This window comes from Muntiacus reevesi, chromosome 12 (assembly GCF_963930625.1).
Source record: "Muntiacus reevesi chromosome 12, mMunRee1.1, whole genome shotgun sequence".
Taxonomy (NCBI): Eukaryota; Metazoa; Chordata; class Mammalia; order Artiodactyla; family Cervidae; genus Muntiacus; species Muntiacus reevesi.
In genome coordinates this window covers 45,542,331-45,560,017 of record NC_089260.1, presented here as the reverse complement: position 1 = coordinate 45,560,017, position 17,687 = coordinate 45,542,331, and the positions used below count along the sequence as shown (strand labels likewise).

Below are 17,687 nucleotides of genomic sequence, written 5' to 3'. Positions count from 1 at the left end.
CAAGCTCTCCATGGGTTTTTCTCCCAGTGATATTTCACACGGTCCCCAGTCCTTGACAGACTTCTGGCCCAGCAAGACTGCTCTGTCAATAAGTAACTGAATAAATGGATGAACACTTTTACCCCAAATATACTTCATTTCTGCTTTCTTCAAGAACACGTTCTGCATATCACGAAAGGAAGTAAAACTCCTTGAATGCAGGGACTCTGTCAGATTTATTCTCAGTCCCCTTCAGTACCAGCTTTTCGCATGAAGGCCAGCCAGCCCACAGAGTAGCTAAAACACCAAATCTAGTTGAAAGGATCGCAATAGGGCTCCCAGGTCAGTGCTTCTCAAACTGAATTTGGAGATTTGAAGGAACCCACAGACCTAGGGGTTAGGGAGAGACCTAGGGCCTATCTTATGACCATTTTTGTTTTATCTTTCTTTTTACATGTGTCTTCATTTCAGTGTCTGTGTTTGCACTTATGTTTACATGGGCTTACCAGGTGGCTTAGTGGTAAAGAATCCACCTGCAATACAGGAGATGCAGTAGACTTGGGTTCAATCCCTGGGTCAGGAAGATCCGCTGGAGTAGGAAATGGCAACCCACTCCAGTATTCTTGCCCGGGAAATCCACGGACATAGGGATTTGCTGGACTACAGTCCAGGGTCGTAAAGAGTCAGTCATGACTGAGCATGCATGCACAACTCACAAAACAAAAGCAGACTCACAGAATGTAAAGAATTGGGGGAGTTAGGGAGTTTGGGATGAATGCGTACACGCAGTAGCAGCTTTAATTTGACAGCTCTTTCACATACGTTCTACAAATTAACCAGTGAACTTCTGTATGGTACAAAAGATGTTCATGGTAACTGTCCATCTCACGTTCAAGTGTTATGGAGAGCCTATCACATCACAAATTTCAATGTCCTTAAATCCTCTGAGCAAAATTCAAGCCTTCTCCAAGTCCATCTACACTGCAGAATCCCCTCTGTTTCCAGGGCCCATTTGTAACACTCGACCATCTGACATTCAAAACAAGCTAAGGCCCTGGGTCCATCTTTTTATTAAGTAACTTTTTCTTTTCATTTTTATAAAAAATTACAACAACCATAAAGAGGAGTTCTGATACTTTCCTTCCTTCTCTCCACTCATCACTGGGTTTTAGAGATCAATACCCAGCAGAACTTAGGGGACAGCAGACGAACAGGCTTGAAACTTCACCTTCATGAGTCGCCACTGTTTTTTCCATCTTCACCTAATCTCACAGCAAATTTGTATAGAGAAGGGGGGGAAATAGAGTACTTTTAATGTCCACCCACACAGTATTTGCAAGAGAGAAAATACGAACTTTAAAATGTGAAGACAAGAAAATGTTGTAGCTCGGCGGCCACCTTGTCTCACCCTCTTCCCTTTGTTTTCTGTCTCACCAACAGTGGGGTCCTTCTGTGCTTGTACGAGCTCTAACAATAACACCTACTGGTGTTTGCGGACAGTTAATGAGACGCATAATTTTCTCTTCTGTGAGTTTGCCACTGGCTTTTTGGAGTATTTTGATATGAATACAGATCCTTATCAGGTAAGTCACTATGTTCTCTTTTTGTGAAGCTATTGAAAATGGAATGAGGAGAACACGAGCTTAAAGCTGTTGTCCTGGCCTCTTCACCCACAGCTCACAAACACTGTGCACACAGTTGAACGGGGCGTTTTGAATCAGCTACATCTGCAGCTGATGGAACTCAGGAGCTGTCAAGGGTATAAGCAGTGCAACCCAAGACCCAAGGGCCTTGAAGTTGGTAAGGAAAAAAAAAAAGAATTTTTTCTTCCTATAGTAGTACCTGGAAAATTCTTTTTGTGGTCAAGTTTTCTGCCTTGGAAACATATAGCTGGGGAGAGAAGACGTGAAAGCTTATCGTTTGGGACCCTTACAGGAAACTTTCCAGGCAATTCCAAACATACTTTGTTCAATAAATTTAGCTCTGGGTGCACTAATGAAAAATTTAATACCCCCAAAGATTTGGTGGGCGTTTCATTCCATCTCTCCCAAAGATGCATTCTCTTAGTAAACCTCAATATCTGATGAAAGCATCCATTGGAAGATGGGATGAAAGCAGCGGGAGTTTATTTATTATTGCTGTCAACAGTCATAAGAGATACTCTAGGTCGGCTGGGAAATTCTTTTTTTTTTTTTTAAAGAGAATTGGGATGGAAACACACAATGCCCTATTTCTGCCTTTCAGAGTTTGAAACTTACCCAACTGGATACCTGCCCATGACACGCTGAATTAGATTTCTTTTGCCAATATTTCCCATCTGGAACTAGAGATGTTTGAGCAGGATGTTGTTTTGAGATCTGAAAGTTTAAGAGGGCTGACATGGAATCAGCCTGAAATTCCCTCCCTGGTCTGCAGTGCTAAACTCACTCATTTCTCCTTTGGCTCCTGGAGAGCAGTTCTTTTCAGTGTCTGCCCCAGCTCTTTCCTAGTTAATGAGAAGACTGATTTTCTCATAATTCCTATAGAAATGTAAACATCAGTTGTCCATAGAAGGAAAGAGAAAGCGCTGGAGCTGGCCAAGGGCATAACATGTCAACCCCAAAGGGGCCAAAAGTTTGACCCATAGGCGTGTGCTATGTGCTAAGTCACCTCAGTTGTGTCCAACTCTTTGCGACCCCATGGACTGTAGCCCACCAGGCTCCTCTGTCCATGGGATTCTCCAGGCAAGAATACTGGAGTGGGTTACCCTGCCCTTCTCCAGGGAAGCTTCCTGACCCAGGGATTGAACCTGTGTCTCTTAACATGTCCTGCATTGGCAGGGGAGTGCTTTACCATTAGTGTCACCCGGGAAGCCTGGACCCATAGGCAGTGGGGAGCAATTTGCAAGAACCCTCTGCTGGCAGCTGAGTTTTCTCAGTGCCCCTAAGGGCCTGTGTCTGTGGGTCCCCTATAAGCCGGCATCAGCAGCATCACCAGCAATAAAAGCAGGCGGCTCCCTGGGCCACGTGATTGATGGGGATGAGGAGCCAGGGTGCATCCTGAAATGTCAGCATCGTCACCAGTCACTTCCACCAGTATTGTGTCCCGGAGGCTTTCAAGCTGCAAGTTGCAGCTTGAAAATTCTAAATCCTGTGGGCGGTCCCCTCACAGCTGTCAGTCACCACCCCTCCATTCATACCTTAGTGGAATTCATCACCAACCAGGAGAGTCCAGATCTTTTGGTCGATAGCTCCACTCAACTTAAACCTTTTCAGATATCTGGTTTATCTGTTGACCTTTTCCTCACATCCTAAAGAAAAAAAAAAAGCCTGGAAACTGGAACAGCCATTAGAGGCACTAGAAATATGACCCCCAGATAGCTCTTCCCTGAAGCACATAGCACTCTTATTGGTGATGACATGGCAGCTCTGCTTAGTGAAACCTGATCAAGCCTCTGAATTGTGAGTGACATGCCAGGTGGAGCCTGTTTTTGCTGTTACACTTCAAGCCGTCCTGTCCACTTCTAGACGATTCCTAAGAGAGATGATTGTTGGCCCTTTTTTCGAAGTGTTTGGTCTAAAGTCACCAAAAGTTAACTATTCCTGAGACTTACTTGGACTTTGGGAAGTACTCGTCTTATTACTTTGAAATGGACTCTCCTATCTCACCCCCACCTGTTTTTCATGTAAACTCCAATATGTTTTATCTTAAACCCTTTTTTTATGTATAGCTTTCCATCCTCATTTTGAACCTAACAGAAAAGCTCTGTTGGACTCCGGCGCTGTCTATATTTCACATGATATGTTTCTTTCTAGGGTTTAGAGGTTGTGCATGAAACAGGACAGAGGGGGTGGTTTTATGAGTTCTAAAGCTAACATAAATTACTCTTATATTTTCCTATATCAGGAAATAAAGATGGAGGAAGCTATGACCTGCACAGGTATTCAGACTTTTTTATTCTCCTTGGCAGCTGCTTTCCCAATAATTGCATGATCGAGCCATTTTAACTCATTTCCGCCCCTCACCTTGTCGCTCAGAGCATAGCTTGGGGTGCATGCATGTTCTAACAGCTCTCTCCACCGTCTTGTGTCGTTGGGAACAGACCTGTCATTTTTGCTTTGAAGTCAGCTCACCGTCACAACCAGATGTGTCTCAGAGCCTTGACTCACTCGTGCTTGTCTGCTTCTTGGATGGTGCTTGGCAGCATGGAATGGCGGGAAGGGGGAGAAAACAGAATGACCTTCGGGAGCCCTGGGAAAAAGCAGAGAGCATTATTTTCCTGGTGGTTCTTACACGTCGATTTGCTGGGGAGGCGTCATGGCAACGAGCTAGCGATTTCATGAACTGTGACGTCAGTATCACAAAAGGGATCATGGGAATGTAAAGGCATGGTAGAGCTGGAGGAAAGATAAGGCGTGTCCTTGTTCACGGTCCGTAATTAGCTGTGGTGATCAAAGCAGCCACGCTGGGGCTCAGAAGCTCTGTAAGGTGGTGGTGTGTGAAGGGGGAAAGCGGGGGTCCATGACCCTAGAGTCGAGGCTCGCAGGAAGGTCTCAGCGCGTCATGGGGACATTAGCCCTGACACACAAAAGCGTGAAGACCAGCCCTGGGCCCAGTCTCCTTCTTTCCCTCTAGCCGCCCCCACCCGAGGCGCCCTCCTGCCTCCCTGTGCTCTGGGGTCGGGGAGGAGGACCCCAAACACCTGGTGACTGGGTCGGCCCTTGCTCATAACCTTCTACTGCCTGCTGAGACCTCAGGCAGGTCTGTCAGAAGCATGCTGTGTGGTGCGGGAGGGACCTGTCCTTACTGCCTTACTGCGGGGAAACTGAGGCACAGCCTTAGTTCCTGAATCCTCTTGGGAGAAATGATTCCATCAAAGGAACATGGACTTCGTTGGTGTTACGCATTTTGACGTTGTGTTGGAGAAACTGAAGAATATTGCCCTTCCAGGATGTCATGGTGGCCCTGCCCTCCCTCAAGCCTGCTGAGCTGTGGTCTCAGATTCCTTTTTTTAAGCACAGGCAAGCTGCATGTGTATTTGCTTGTGCTTGTGCTTGTATTGAGTTGTGTCCGACTCTTTGCAGCCCTGTGGACTGTAGCCCGCCAGGCTCCTCTTTCCATGGGATTCTCCAGGCAAGAATACTAGGGTGGGTTGCCATCCCCTTCTCCAAGGGATCTTCCTGACCCAGGGATTAAACCCAGGCCTCCCGCATTGCAGGCGGATTCTTTACCATCTGAGCCACCCGGGAAGCTGTCACATGCCTTCTTTTAAAGGGCAGTTTATTGGTGCCAGGAGAAGCTGGGTGGTGGCGGGGAAGGTGTAAGCATCAAACAAGACAAAGGAACTTGGACTTGTGAGGATCCATGATAACCATCTCTCTCTGTCTTCTTTTTCTCTTCCCTCTTGTCCTTTTTCTTCCCTTTCCTCACTCTGCCCCCACACCCACCCTGGGTCCCCTCCCCCAGCATGCATAAGACAGAACAGAAAACCCCCTCCTAAGCTCGTCTCCCTCCGGGGCCATGTGCTAATGAGGTAATACTATCTCACACACTGGGATTCATCTGTCTGCCTCCTGGGGGTCCCTTTAAGACATTTCTCAAACAGGGCATTTTAAGCAGACCCCACACTAGACATTGACTTTACAGTTATTTTATGAGGCACTCAATTCTACAGCCAAGGGATGTTCCGTCTGGCCCTCTTTTATTTCTCTCATGACAGAGGTAAAAGATATAGACACAAGTCTGGTTGGAGCTGAGGAAGAGTTCTTCTTCACAAGCCATCCTCTGATAGCTCTGAGATGAAGAATGTTCTCTCCATTCCAGTCATGATTAAAGGGATTTTTTAATCCCTTGTGACATAAAAACACAAATTCTAAAAGAGAAATTTTTCAATATTTGGACAAATTGGACTTCACCAAAAGTAAAAACTTTTGGAAAAATGAAAACTACAATGGTACCAAAGCAGAGATTTACTACTTTTGATCATGAATCTAAGTCATACATGGAAGACAATGAAACTATTAAGTAATTATTGAAGAACCAGCTAAAAACAATATATAATGGATTTTTGAAATCAATTTAATTGAATACAATTTATCTTTCTTAGGAATGATTTTTTAAAATAATGCCTGTAAAAGTCACTATGTAATATTTTTCACCCGGCATCTATTTGAGACTTTAAAATAAAGCTATAAGACGAATGAATAAGGAAGCTGTGGTACATATACACCATGGAATATTACTCAGCCGTTAAAAAGAATTCATTTGAATCAGTTCTAATGAGATGGATGAAACTGAAGCCCATTATACAGAGTGAAGTAAGCCAGAAAGATAAAGACCAATACAGTATACTAACACATATATATGGAATTTAGAAAGATGATAATGATAACCCTATATGCAAAACAGAAAAAGAGACACAGATGTACAGAACAGACTTTTGGACTCTGTGGGAGAAGGCGAGGGTGGGATGTTTTGAGAGAATGTATATTCATCAAAATGTATATACATCGAAACATGTATATTATCAAGGGTGAAACAGATCACCAGCCCAGGTTGGATGCATGAGACAAGTGCTCGGACCTGGTGCACTGGGAAGACCCAGAGGGATTGGGTGGAGAGGGAGGTGGGAGGGGGGGATCGGGAAGGGGAATACATGTAAATCCGTGGCTGATTCATGTCAATGTATGACAAAAACCACTACAATATTGTAAAGTAATTAGCCTCCAACTAATAAAAATAAATGGGGGGGAAAAAAAAGAATAAAGCTATAGAAACCAAAAAAAAAAAAGGGGGGGGGGGGGTTGGGCTTTCCAGGACTGCAGTGCAGGAGACGCAGGAGACTCAGGGTTCGATTCCTGAGTCAGAAAGATTCCCCTAGAGGAGGGCACGACAGTCCACTCCAGTATTCTTACCTGGAGAATCCCATGGACAGATGAGCCTGGCAGGCTGCAGCCCATAGAGTCACGAAGAGTCAGATGCAACTGACGCAACTCAGCACGCACATCCGGGACTCCCCCTGCCCTGATCACCATCACCAGCACTAAATGAGGCCAAAGCCATCGTTTCTGGAGTCATTTTGGCACGCCCTCGGTGACTTTAGTTGTTGATGTCACCCCTTCCCTGGTAACGCGGCACGAAACTCTGTGCAGGGTGACCTTGTTGCTTTTTTTTTTCCTTCTAAATTCCTTACAAATGGACAAATTTAAGGATTCTCTTTGACTCAAAATGACTGGTTTTTCAGACTCTACCACTTCATAATCCATGATGCAAACTACCTTTCAGCTGCTATCCTCACTATAGGCAGGAGATGATGAAACAGGAAAACATCAACCTGTCACACCTGTGTTCTCACTGGACACTTAAAGGCAGTGTTTGATGTAACCTCCCCTGTTCATTGTATTCTGTTAGACTGACAGGCAGCAGATGTAGAAAGGTCGGAAAAACTACTGTCCCAGTTTACCCGCGCTGAGTCCTCCCAGGATTTTGGAAGCTTCGATCCTTTAAGATTTTTTTTTTTTTAAAGAAAATTAATTAGGTGACTTCTCTGGCAGTCCAGTGGTTAAGACACTGAACTTCCAATGCAGTGGGCATGGGTTCCGTCCCTGGACAGGGAACTGAGATCCCACATTCCAAGCAGTGCCACCAAAAACTGGAAAGAAAGAAAAAAGAAGAAAACTAATTAAATTGCGTTTTCAATCGTGAAACCTGATTACAAAAACCTTTGATAAAAATGATAATGAAAAAAAAAAAACTAAAAAATGATAATGAACACACCTGAAGAATTTGGAACTTGAAAATTCAGCAGAATATTTTAGATGTATTTTGTACAAGACTGACTACAGAAGAGTTTTTATACCGCCTTCAATTTTGTGGGTTAATCCTTAGACATATTTAGAAGGTCTTTAAAAAGTCTGCTCCCTAGTTCAATTTCTTTTTTTGTTGCTGTTGTTCTTTTTGGCGTGGTAGGTGCATAAGGCAGGGGCAGCTGAAATGCTTTGCTTATTCATTTTCCGGTTAGGACAAGCTCAGAGTAAGGATACAGTTCGGTAACGTGGCCACCATGACTCAGGAAATAATTGTTGGCTTGAGTTGAAAGTAATAGTTTCTGTGTTGCAAAATAGAATAGGACCCACAGGTTAATGGGGTGTTTATTTTCCTCGTTGCCTGTGAGAACTGACGCTGCTGACCTTTGAGCTTCTCTGGCAGTCATGGTGCGGGCCCGTGGCTGCGTGGGCCAGACGGTCAGTTCTTGGCAGCCTGATGCTGGCACGGCTGCTTCCTGACCCTTCTGTCTGCGCCCTGCCCGCCAGCAGGCCTCCCGGGGCCCACCCTCAGCGACCATGCCTCCTGTTCACATTGCTTTTGCTTTTTTTTTTTTACGTGTAAAGTCGACTTTTTCATTTTCTTCAAGTATAGTTGGTTTACAATGTTGTATTCATTTCTGGTGTACACCAGAGCAATTCAGTTTTGCACATATATCTTGGAGAAGGAGATGGTACCCACTCCAGGAGAATCCTACCGACAGAGGAGCCTGACAGGCTGCAGTCCATGGGGTCACAAAGAGTTGGACCCAACTGAGCACACACGCTATGCTATATGCTATGCTTCATGTCTTATCTGTTCTTTTTCAGATTATTTCCTATTATAGGTTATTATAAGATATTGAATATAGTTCCCTGTGCTATACAGTGAGACTGTGTTTATCCGTGTTATATTATAATAGATATCTGCTCATCCCATACTCCTAATTTACCCTCCCCTTTCTCTGTCCTCTTTGGTAACCATAACTTTGTCTTCTATGTCTGTGAGTCTGTTTCTCTTTTGTAAATAAGTTTATTGGTATCTTTTTTAGATTCCACATATAAGTGATATCGTATGATATTTGACTTTCTCTGATTTATTTCACTTAGTATGATCATCTCTAGGTCTATCCATGTTGCTGCAAATAACATTACTTCATTCTTTTTTATGACTGAGTGCTATTCTATTGTATATATGTACATCTTCTTTATCCATTCCTCTATATACACTTCCATCACTTCCATGTCTTGGTTATTGTGAGTATTATTGCTATGAACATTAGGGTGCATTTATTTTTTCAAATTAGAGTTTTCTCTGGATAAATGCCCAAGAGTGGGATTGCTAGATTATATGGTAGTTCTACTTTCAGTTTTTTAAGGACCCCCTTTGGCTCATTTTGATTCACTTGTCCCTGTGGCAACAGCGCATGCCTAGCAGACAGTTATGGGTGACACAGCTGTGTGCTACAGGCTGTGCAGTTTGTGGTGAGAACACGGATGCTGAAGCCAGCCTGCCTTGGGTTCAAATCCCAGTCTTGCTAGTCAGAAACTGAGAACGGAGCCTGACATAGAGCAAGCCCCAGGAAGGATGGGTATCACTAGTCAGGTATAATAATATGGGGTGCAAAAATTTCATATGAGGATAGTGGTATGCGAACGGGGATAGTAAATGATAAAAGAATGCTACTCTAGTCTATAAGAAACCCAAAAAGAGATCTTATCAGAGCCAGCGCCATCTCCATCATCACTCATTGGCAACCCAGAGTTCAGCACACAAATGCACTCTCGGAACCACCGGAATCTCTTGTGATCAAAAGGAGAAAATGCAGCCTTTTCTGCCCTGGTCTATGTTGTCCTGAGCTTCCCTGCTGGCTCAGACAGTAAAGAATCTGCCTGTCAATGCAGGAGACCTGGGTTCGATCCCTAAGTTGGGAAGATCCCCTGGAGAAGGAAATGGCGACCCACTCCAGTATTCTTGCCTGGAGAATCCCATGGAAAGAGGAGCCTGGCAGGCTACAGTCCATAGGTTCTCAAGGAGTCAGACACAACTGAGCAACTAACTTTCTCTGTTGCCCTAAGAAAGCTCTCTTCTCTCGGTCACATCTCAGGGCTCCATTTTCTTTTTGTTGTTGTTGTTGTTGAATTATATTTTATTTTTTACCCATATTAATGCTGCCCTTGACTCTTTTTTTTTTTTCATTTATTTTTATTATTTGGAGGCTAATTACTTTACAATATTGTAGTGGTTTTTGTCATACATTGACATGAATCAGCCATGGATTTACATGTATTCCCCATCTCGATCCCCCCTCCCACCTCTCTCTCTACCCGATCCCTCTGGGTCTTCCCAGTGCACCAGGCCCGATCAAAAAATGGGCAAAGAACTAAACAGACATTTCTCCAAAGAAGACATATAGATGGCTAACAAACACATGAAAAGATGCTCAACATCACTCATTATTAGAGAAATGCAAATCAAAACCACAATGAGGTACCATTACACGCCAGTCAGGATGGCTGCTATCCAAAAGTCTACAAATAATAAATGCTGGAGAGGGTGTGGAGAAAAGGGAACCCTCTTACACTGTTGGTGGGAATGCAAACTAGTACAGCCACTATGGAGAACAGTGTGAAGATTGCTTAAAAAACTGGAAATAGAACTGCCATAAGACCCAGCAATCCCACTTCTGGGCATACACACTGAGGAATTCATTTTCTTTTCAAGCTGCTTTGCTAGTACGGCTGGACTCTTTAAGGCACTCAACCAAGAGACGAGTCAAGACCAGGGTTTGAAGTTAGAGGGTCGGAGGTGAGGTTGACTTCCTAAGACAATGAAGGGGACCTGCGTTAGGGCTGGTAGAGTGTGAGTCGGGACCAGGGCCACTGGGTGGCGCTGTGCGGTCTGCACCCTGCCCAGAAGTGTGCCCGGGGGAACAGGCGGGCCCTGGAATCCAGTTCCTGTTATCCTCGGGGGACTCGGTCATTTTGTAAATGCTGCGGCACAGAGAGGAATTGCAGAATTGTTAACTCACACCAACTGCAAATTTGGCATATTTTGTAGATCATCTGGTTCTGCCTTTGACCATTTTTCTATCTGGTTTCTGAAAGAATTGTCAGGAAGAGTTAGTTTTTTTTTATTGAAATATATTTGATGTACAATATTACATAAATTACAGGTGTACTTTATAGTGATTCACAATTTTTAGAAGTTATAACTATATTTATAGTTATTATAAAATATTAATTATTGAAAAGAATTTATATCTTCGTGATGCTCTGTCAAACAAAGGACATTTTTCCATTTGGCCAAGTACATTTATGGGTCTTTATATTTATGGGTCTTTCAGGAGCTTTTAAAAAGTATTTTCTTAAAGATTTTCCACATTTCTTGTTAAGTGTATTTATAAACACCTTATCGTTTTTGTTACTACATAAACAAAGTTTTCATCCATTATTAAAACGTCTACTTGATAATTGTTTGTGTATAATGAGGGCTATTGGTTTCTGTACATTAATTTTACTACCTGCTACCTTTTAAATTTCTTTTCAGTCAGCTTTGTCACGTATTCTCTTGGATTTCCCAGGTATACTGTCAAACATTTGCAGAGATAGTTTTGCTTGTTTTCCCATTTATGTGTCTCATTGATTTATCTGATTGAATAAGCTAATGTTTTCAGTACAATGTTATCTTGTCCCTGTTCTTAGTGAAAGTAATTTCAGGATTTTTCCATGAAGTGAAGTGAGAAGCAGGCTTTAGGACTAAGATATATATGCTTTTGTTATGTTAGGGAAATAGCCATCAATTCTTTTTTAGTAAATTTTTAGTGTTTTTGGTATTTAATGAATGTTGAGGTTGTCAAAAACCTTTTCAGCATTTATGGAGATACTCAGATGATTTTTCTCTTTAGATCTACTAATACGATATGTTATATTAATAGATTTGCTAAGAGTGGACCAACTAACCTTACATTTCTGGAATAAATTTTGCTAGACCATCATATGTTATTTTCTTAATATAATATTGAATTCTCTTCACTAATATTTTATTTAGGATTTTTGTGTCATCTTATACGTGATTCAGTCTGAAACTGTCTTTGTGTTTATGCTATGTTATCTTTTTAGGTATTGGTTTCCTATTACTGTCATAACTAATGACTACCCCCACGCCTGTTGTTGTTGTTTTTAGTTGTAGTAGTAGTTCTATGCTCTAGAACCGTTAGTATAGCATTGAGATGTTCTTTTCCTTGAAGGCTTGGTAAAATTCTCCTGTGAAACTATAGTGACCTGTTGCTTCTTTGCTGTTTGTTATTTTAGTCGCTCAGTCATATCCAAGGCAACCTGGTGAACTGTAGCCCACCAGGCTCCTCTGTGCATAGAATTCTCCAGGCAAGAATACTAGAGTGGGTTGCCATGTCTGCCTCCAGGGGATCTTCCCAACCCAGGGATTGAACCCATGTCTCCTGCACTGGCAGCTGGATTCTTTACTGCTGAGCCACCAGGGAAGCTTCTTTGTAGCTTAGTTCTTATAACACTGAGGGAAAGTTCTTAAGTAGTTTTTATAAACTTATGTAATTATATAAAGCTAATAAACCTGTATTTTCCTTCTTTGGGACTTGTTCTGTTTAAACTTTCTACCTTTATTGGATCAATTTCAATACAACATATTTTCCTAGACAATTATGTTTCATCTAGGTTTTTTCCATTGATTTGCGTTGATGTCTCCAGAGTACTTGTTTACTTTTTAAATTTTGTATATTTCAATCACTATTTCTCCCTTGTCATGATCTATTTTGTCTATCTGAAATTGGTCCCTTTTTTCATAATTAGGTGAGCTAGTTACTATTTGGAGCCTTTTTTTTTTTTAAGAACCAGGGTGTGATTTATTATCAATATTTATTAATTAGATATATCATTTTTCTGTTCTTTGCCTTATTAATTTTGTTTCACTCCTGGATCTGATAAACGTGTTAAATGCTCACCACCCATCCTTTTGCTGAAGTTTCCCCAGTGATTTCTTGATTGAATGAAACTCATTCTCTGGGAGACTGTTCAAGATGAGCTGATGTGTCCCATGTTCTTTGCATTCTTCCATGTTTGAAACTGTTTTCCTGTAGCCTTGATACTTAAAGGAGAGTTTGGCTGGATATATAATCCTTGGTTCATACTTTAATGTTTGATCTAAGGTGGCTTTCACATCCTCGGATACTTGATTGAGAAGATTTCATTTACTTAACAGCATTATGTTGCGGTTTTCTTCAGTTTCCGGTTTATTTTGGCAGGGACACTTTCATAAGATGGTAGACTTTTTATACTTATTTTTTATTTTCTTTTGTAACAATTGTGCTTATATTTAGACTGCTTTTATTAATTTCAGGGACTTCAAGTATTTCCACAGAAGATCCTTTTCTGTCAGTGTAACCAAGCATACTTTTTTTTTTTTTTTTTTTTTTTACTTTTTATTGTATTATTATTTGGGGATGGGGTTGTAAGAGGTTGTGTCGTCCGGTTTGTCTATTTCTCTTTTTTTATTACAGGACTGAAAGCTCACCCTCTTGGCTTCTGTTTTCCTTTATCACCCAGTTTTTGAAGGCCATTTCTCTCTTCCTTTGTATCCTTTTTCCCCCCAAAGTGATGCCTTTCAAGACTGTCATCTCCATTCATGCTCCCTTCAGTCTTTTCTTCATTGTCGCAACCACATTTTACCGAGACTCGACAGAGTTTTATACGACAGGTTGACATTCTTTCCAGCAAGGATTTCAGATCCATCTTTGATCCCATTCTCACTTCCTTCCTCTCTCTTCTATACAGTCTTCCCAGGGCTGGTGCCCAAACTGTGAGACACAGCTCTTACTGGGATTCAGTATTAATTTTTTTTTTTTAACTTACAGGTGATTTGAAGATTCTAGGATTCTCTGTACTGCTTTCTAGGTAGTTCATTGCCTTCATCTAGGCCACCTCTTCTTAAGTGGTACTTGGGCACACCTAGGGAAAAGACATTGTTTTCTGCAGAACTATAGTCATCTTGATGATGTAGAAAAATCAGAGCGAGAAAGCCGGTGGGTTCACTGAATGCTGTGCAAAACCACTCAGTGGTTGGTTTCTTTAAAGGATAGAATTTTTAGAGAAAAAAACAAAAACAATCAAAGAAACAGATCTAATTTGAAGTTAAATAGATGCAAATATTTAATTGCGTTCAAATGTGCTTTTAAACTGTCAGGGAGTATAAAATAATAAAATAAAAATATCTTACAAAGTGTTGTCTATGACATTAAATTACTCTGCAACATAATTCATCTAGTGGCTCTGTATGTAATAAAGGTTTTAACACATAGCTATATTTGGAAGATGAGGGACCAAGACTCAGAGGGACTAACAAACTTGATTTCCTGGTTATATAGGTGACTTGAGTAGAGCCAGGAGTAAATCATAAGCCCTCTGACAGGTAATACCAGTGTGTTCCCAGTACCAACCAAGCCTGTCATAGAATTCCTCACTCGTTCAGCCTTCTTTCCAAAGTTCATTCTCATTAAATCACTCCTGTAACCTAAGGCCAGTCCTTGATAACAAATTACTAGAGACACATACTTTTCCATGTTTTATTTCAAATTGCTTTGTGTCACAAAAACAATGCAAGTTTCTTATTCAATAGGTTGAACATATTTTCTCACTAATGATCCACCTTCATCTCTCTTCACAGAGGACAGTTATGGGATGGATGGGAAGGTTAATCTGCCCAGTCTGACTGCAGACGGCAGCTGGCAAGGCCCGGAGGATGTATACAGCGTGAATGGAAGTGCGTACAAGGACAGACAAAACTATAGACTTAGTCTGGCTGACTGGACTAATTACTTGAAGGATGTAGATAGAGTATTTGCACTGCTGAACAGTCACCATGAGCAAAACCAAGCCAATGAGACTAAAAGTGCTCCAAGTGATGGGTTCCTGGCTGTGTCTGCTGACCTCTTGGCCCCAGCAGAGATGGATGAAGACCCCAGGGGTAGGGATAGGGAAGCGCCTCCTTTGACCTTGCTGGCTGACCTTCCTACCCTGCATTCCAACCGACCAACATTCAGTCCAGACAGTCAACTTGAATGGAACAACGACATTCCCGAAGTTCATCGTGTGGATTCTGAACACTGGAGAAATCATAAAACTGACAAATGGATGGAGCATGAAGGGATCAATCACCTTGAAACTGATTTCAGCGGCGATGGCATGACAGAGCTGGTGCAGCCTAGACCCAGGCAGCCGAAGGGCCGTCCCCAGGATGATCGTCCAAAGGAAGATGTTTCCGAAGATCAGCTGCGTCTTCCTGCACGTCCTGATGCTAACTCCACTGATCTGGTGATCAGAGAGTCCGCCAGGGGGCCGCCTATTTCCTCCAGCAACACAGAGAGGATGTCAAACCAAGTGGAGAAGAACCACAGGACAGTGGACCTACAGAGTCTAGAAGGCAGTGCCTCCTTTCCACTCTCCTCCGATTAGATGCCATGTGACCTTACCCTAAACACAGTATTTTTTTTAAATTGTTCTTAGTAAACTAATAAAGGCGATCATGACAACCAGCATTCCAAACTGCCCCAGGTACACCTGTGCAGTGGAAGTCAGTGCGGACACAAGTGGCATGCACCTAGGGACTTGGTCTTCTAAGTCACGAGCATTTGTCAAGAATAGAAAGGTGCATTTGTGGGGTCTTGTTTGTTTGGGGGGGCACTAAAACAGTATTAACCTTTGAAAGTTCTAGAGATGTGCGTATACAAATGTTATCCAGTCAAGATGGCTAGAATTGTGCCTTTCTGAGTTTCTGAAACTTGACATCCTCAGTGAAATTTCAATCTGTTTTCCACTGCGTGCGTTATGTGGTTTCGATTCATTTTTAACCACTGGAATTTTTCAGTGCCCTCATTTTTCACACAGTGATTTTTGCACTTTGAGATGGGAATGCCATGTCTATTTGGTTAGTCTTATTTTTTCCCCCAGGCTTGTCACAGTCTCACTGCTTGCTCTCAGTGTGACAAAGGAAAATGGACCCCAAGGATGACAGACAGTATCATCACATATTGTTCAGCATACGCTTTTGCCAGAAAATAATGCATGTGTTTTACCTCGACTTGCTAAAATCGATTAGCAGAAAGGCATGGCTAAGGATGTTGGCGGTAAAAATAAACAAATAAACAAAACAAAGATTGCCTGCTTTCTCTGTGCCTAGCCTCAAAGTGTTCATCTGCTTAAAACTGCTAAAATTTTATTATTTGCTTAACAGGATAAAAGGACTGAAGACTTTTTTTATCTTGGTTTTGTTTTCTTGACCTGGCTAATAAGCTTAAGTGTTGAGAAAATATATCTAGTTTTGAATTTATATAAGGAATTTTTCTTCAGTAAAACAAACTCATGAATGTTTCATAATTTAAATGCACCATATGTGTTGTATGGTTACTTTTAAGGCCTTCACCAGGTTCTGATTTTTTTAAAGGCATAAGTGAAAACTGCTTTTGAAATTCTGTGTTCTTGAAAATATTTGTCCTATTTAGATGTTTCAGTACCAGCAAAAGGATTATTACCTCACTGAGAGTTTGCAGTATCCTAGCCAACTTCCCAAGAAGGTATTTTTTAGCTTAACGGTAATTTTCCTTTTATTTTTAGATAATCAAATGCATAGGTAAGTTATGTTACCTTTACGTGTTTAAGGTAAACTCTTTTAAAGAAAACCTAATATGTTAGAGTTGAATCTTTGATAACTTTGTCTTTATCATAGACTCTGTACATATGTTAAAATTAACTCTTTATCAGATGTGTGTGTCACCGGCTGAATGACAGATGAAACATATTTATGGTCATGAATGACATGCTTTGTAAAAAATGTTTCAAGTTATTAGGAAGCATATTGTGTTTTTTAAAATCTTGTGTAATATTCTGTGATACTTTTATAGAACAATTCTGGCTTCAGGAAAGTCTAGAAGCACTATTTCTTGAAATAAAAGGAGTTTAAACTTTACCTGTTTCAGAGAAATGAACTTAACCAAGTTTCTGTGGTACACTCATCCCTTGCAAGTAAAATGGAGTCCTGATCTAAATGTACATAATTTCTTTTTTCACCTTTTTTTGACCACACCTTGTGGCCTGTGGGATCTTAGTTCCCTGACTAGGGATCGAACCTGTGTCCCCTGCACTGGGAGCACAGAATCTTAACCACGGGGCCGCCAGGGAAGTCCCTCAGTGAATATGATTGAACGTTATCCTTATTTGGAAAATTGATCCAAAGTCAGTGTATGTTATAGAACATTCTCCAGTTGATGATTTCAACAGGATTTGCCTCACTGATGTCCAGAGGGGTATTGCAGAGGCAGTCAAAGGCGGCTTCCCTAGGCAGGCAACCTGGGCAGCTACAAAGTGGCCAGTGCTGGGCTGAATTCTCTACTGTTGCCATCTTGAAATTCTCAATAGTCTTTGGACAAGGGACCCCATGTTCCCATTTTTCACTGAACCTGCAAATTATGTAGCCAGTCTTAGGCAGCAGAAATGGAGATTTTCAAAAGCAAGAGGACAGCCCACTCCCCCCACCCAGAAGGAAGTTTGAATTCTTTGGTGATCATGAAATTTGGTGAATTCCTCACCACCTTCCAAGACCTCAAGTTTTCTGATTGACAAGTTCCATATACCTCCTTCTGCTCTAGATCTCCTGAGGAGCTTTCTCCCCTTCAGATAGAGAGGCTAACAATCTATGAAATATCCAGAGCTCAGAACGTTAATAGTAAAGGAAAAAAAAAAAAAAAAGAAGAAGCAAAGAACTGTGGAACCTGCCAGTTCAACCCCTGGATAATGAAGGAAACCATCTGTACATGAGGGCTCAGTCACTCAGTTGTCCAACTCTTTATGACCCCATGGACTGTGGCCCACCAGGCTCCTCTGTCCATGGAATTCTTCAGG

At 41.8% G+C, this 17,687-nt stretch overlaps 1 protein-coding gene across 4 annotated transcripts in view; it reads left to right on the top strand.

The window, feature by feature from the left end:
- SULF1 (sulfatase 1) overlaps nucleotides 1-16,755 on the top strand; it is a 184,007-nt gene extending 167,252 nt beyond the window's left edge. For 2 of the 4 annotated variants that reach the window (XM_065902840.1, XM_065902841.1), the window contains exons 19-21: nucleotides 1,420-1,562; nucleotides 1,656-1,779; nucleotides 3,865-3,965. In XM_065902840.1, the coding sequence (XP_065758912.1) occupies nucleotides 1,420-1,562; nucleotides 1,656-1,779; nucleotides 3,865-3,965 (368 nt within the window). Of the gene's footprint in view, nucleotides 1-1,419; nucleotides 1,563-1,655; nucleotides 1,780-3,864; nucleotides 3,966-14,457 lie in introns of those variants that run through there. The other 2 variants (XM_065902842.1, XM_065902843.1) reach the window with 2 other exon arrangements.
- Nucleotides 16,756-17,687: the final 932 nt, after the last annotated feature.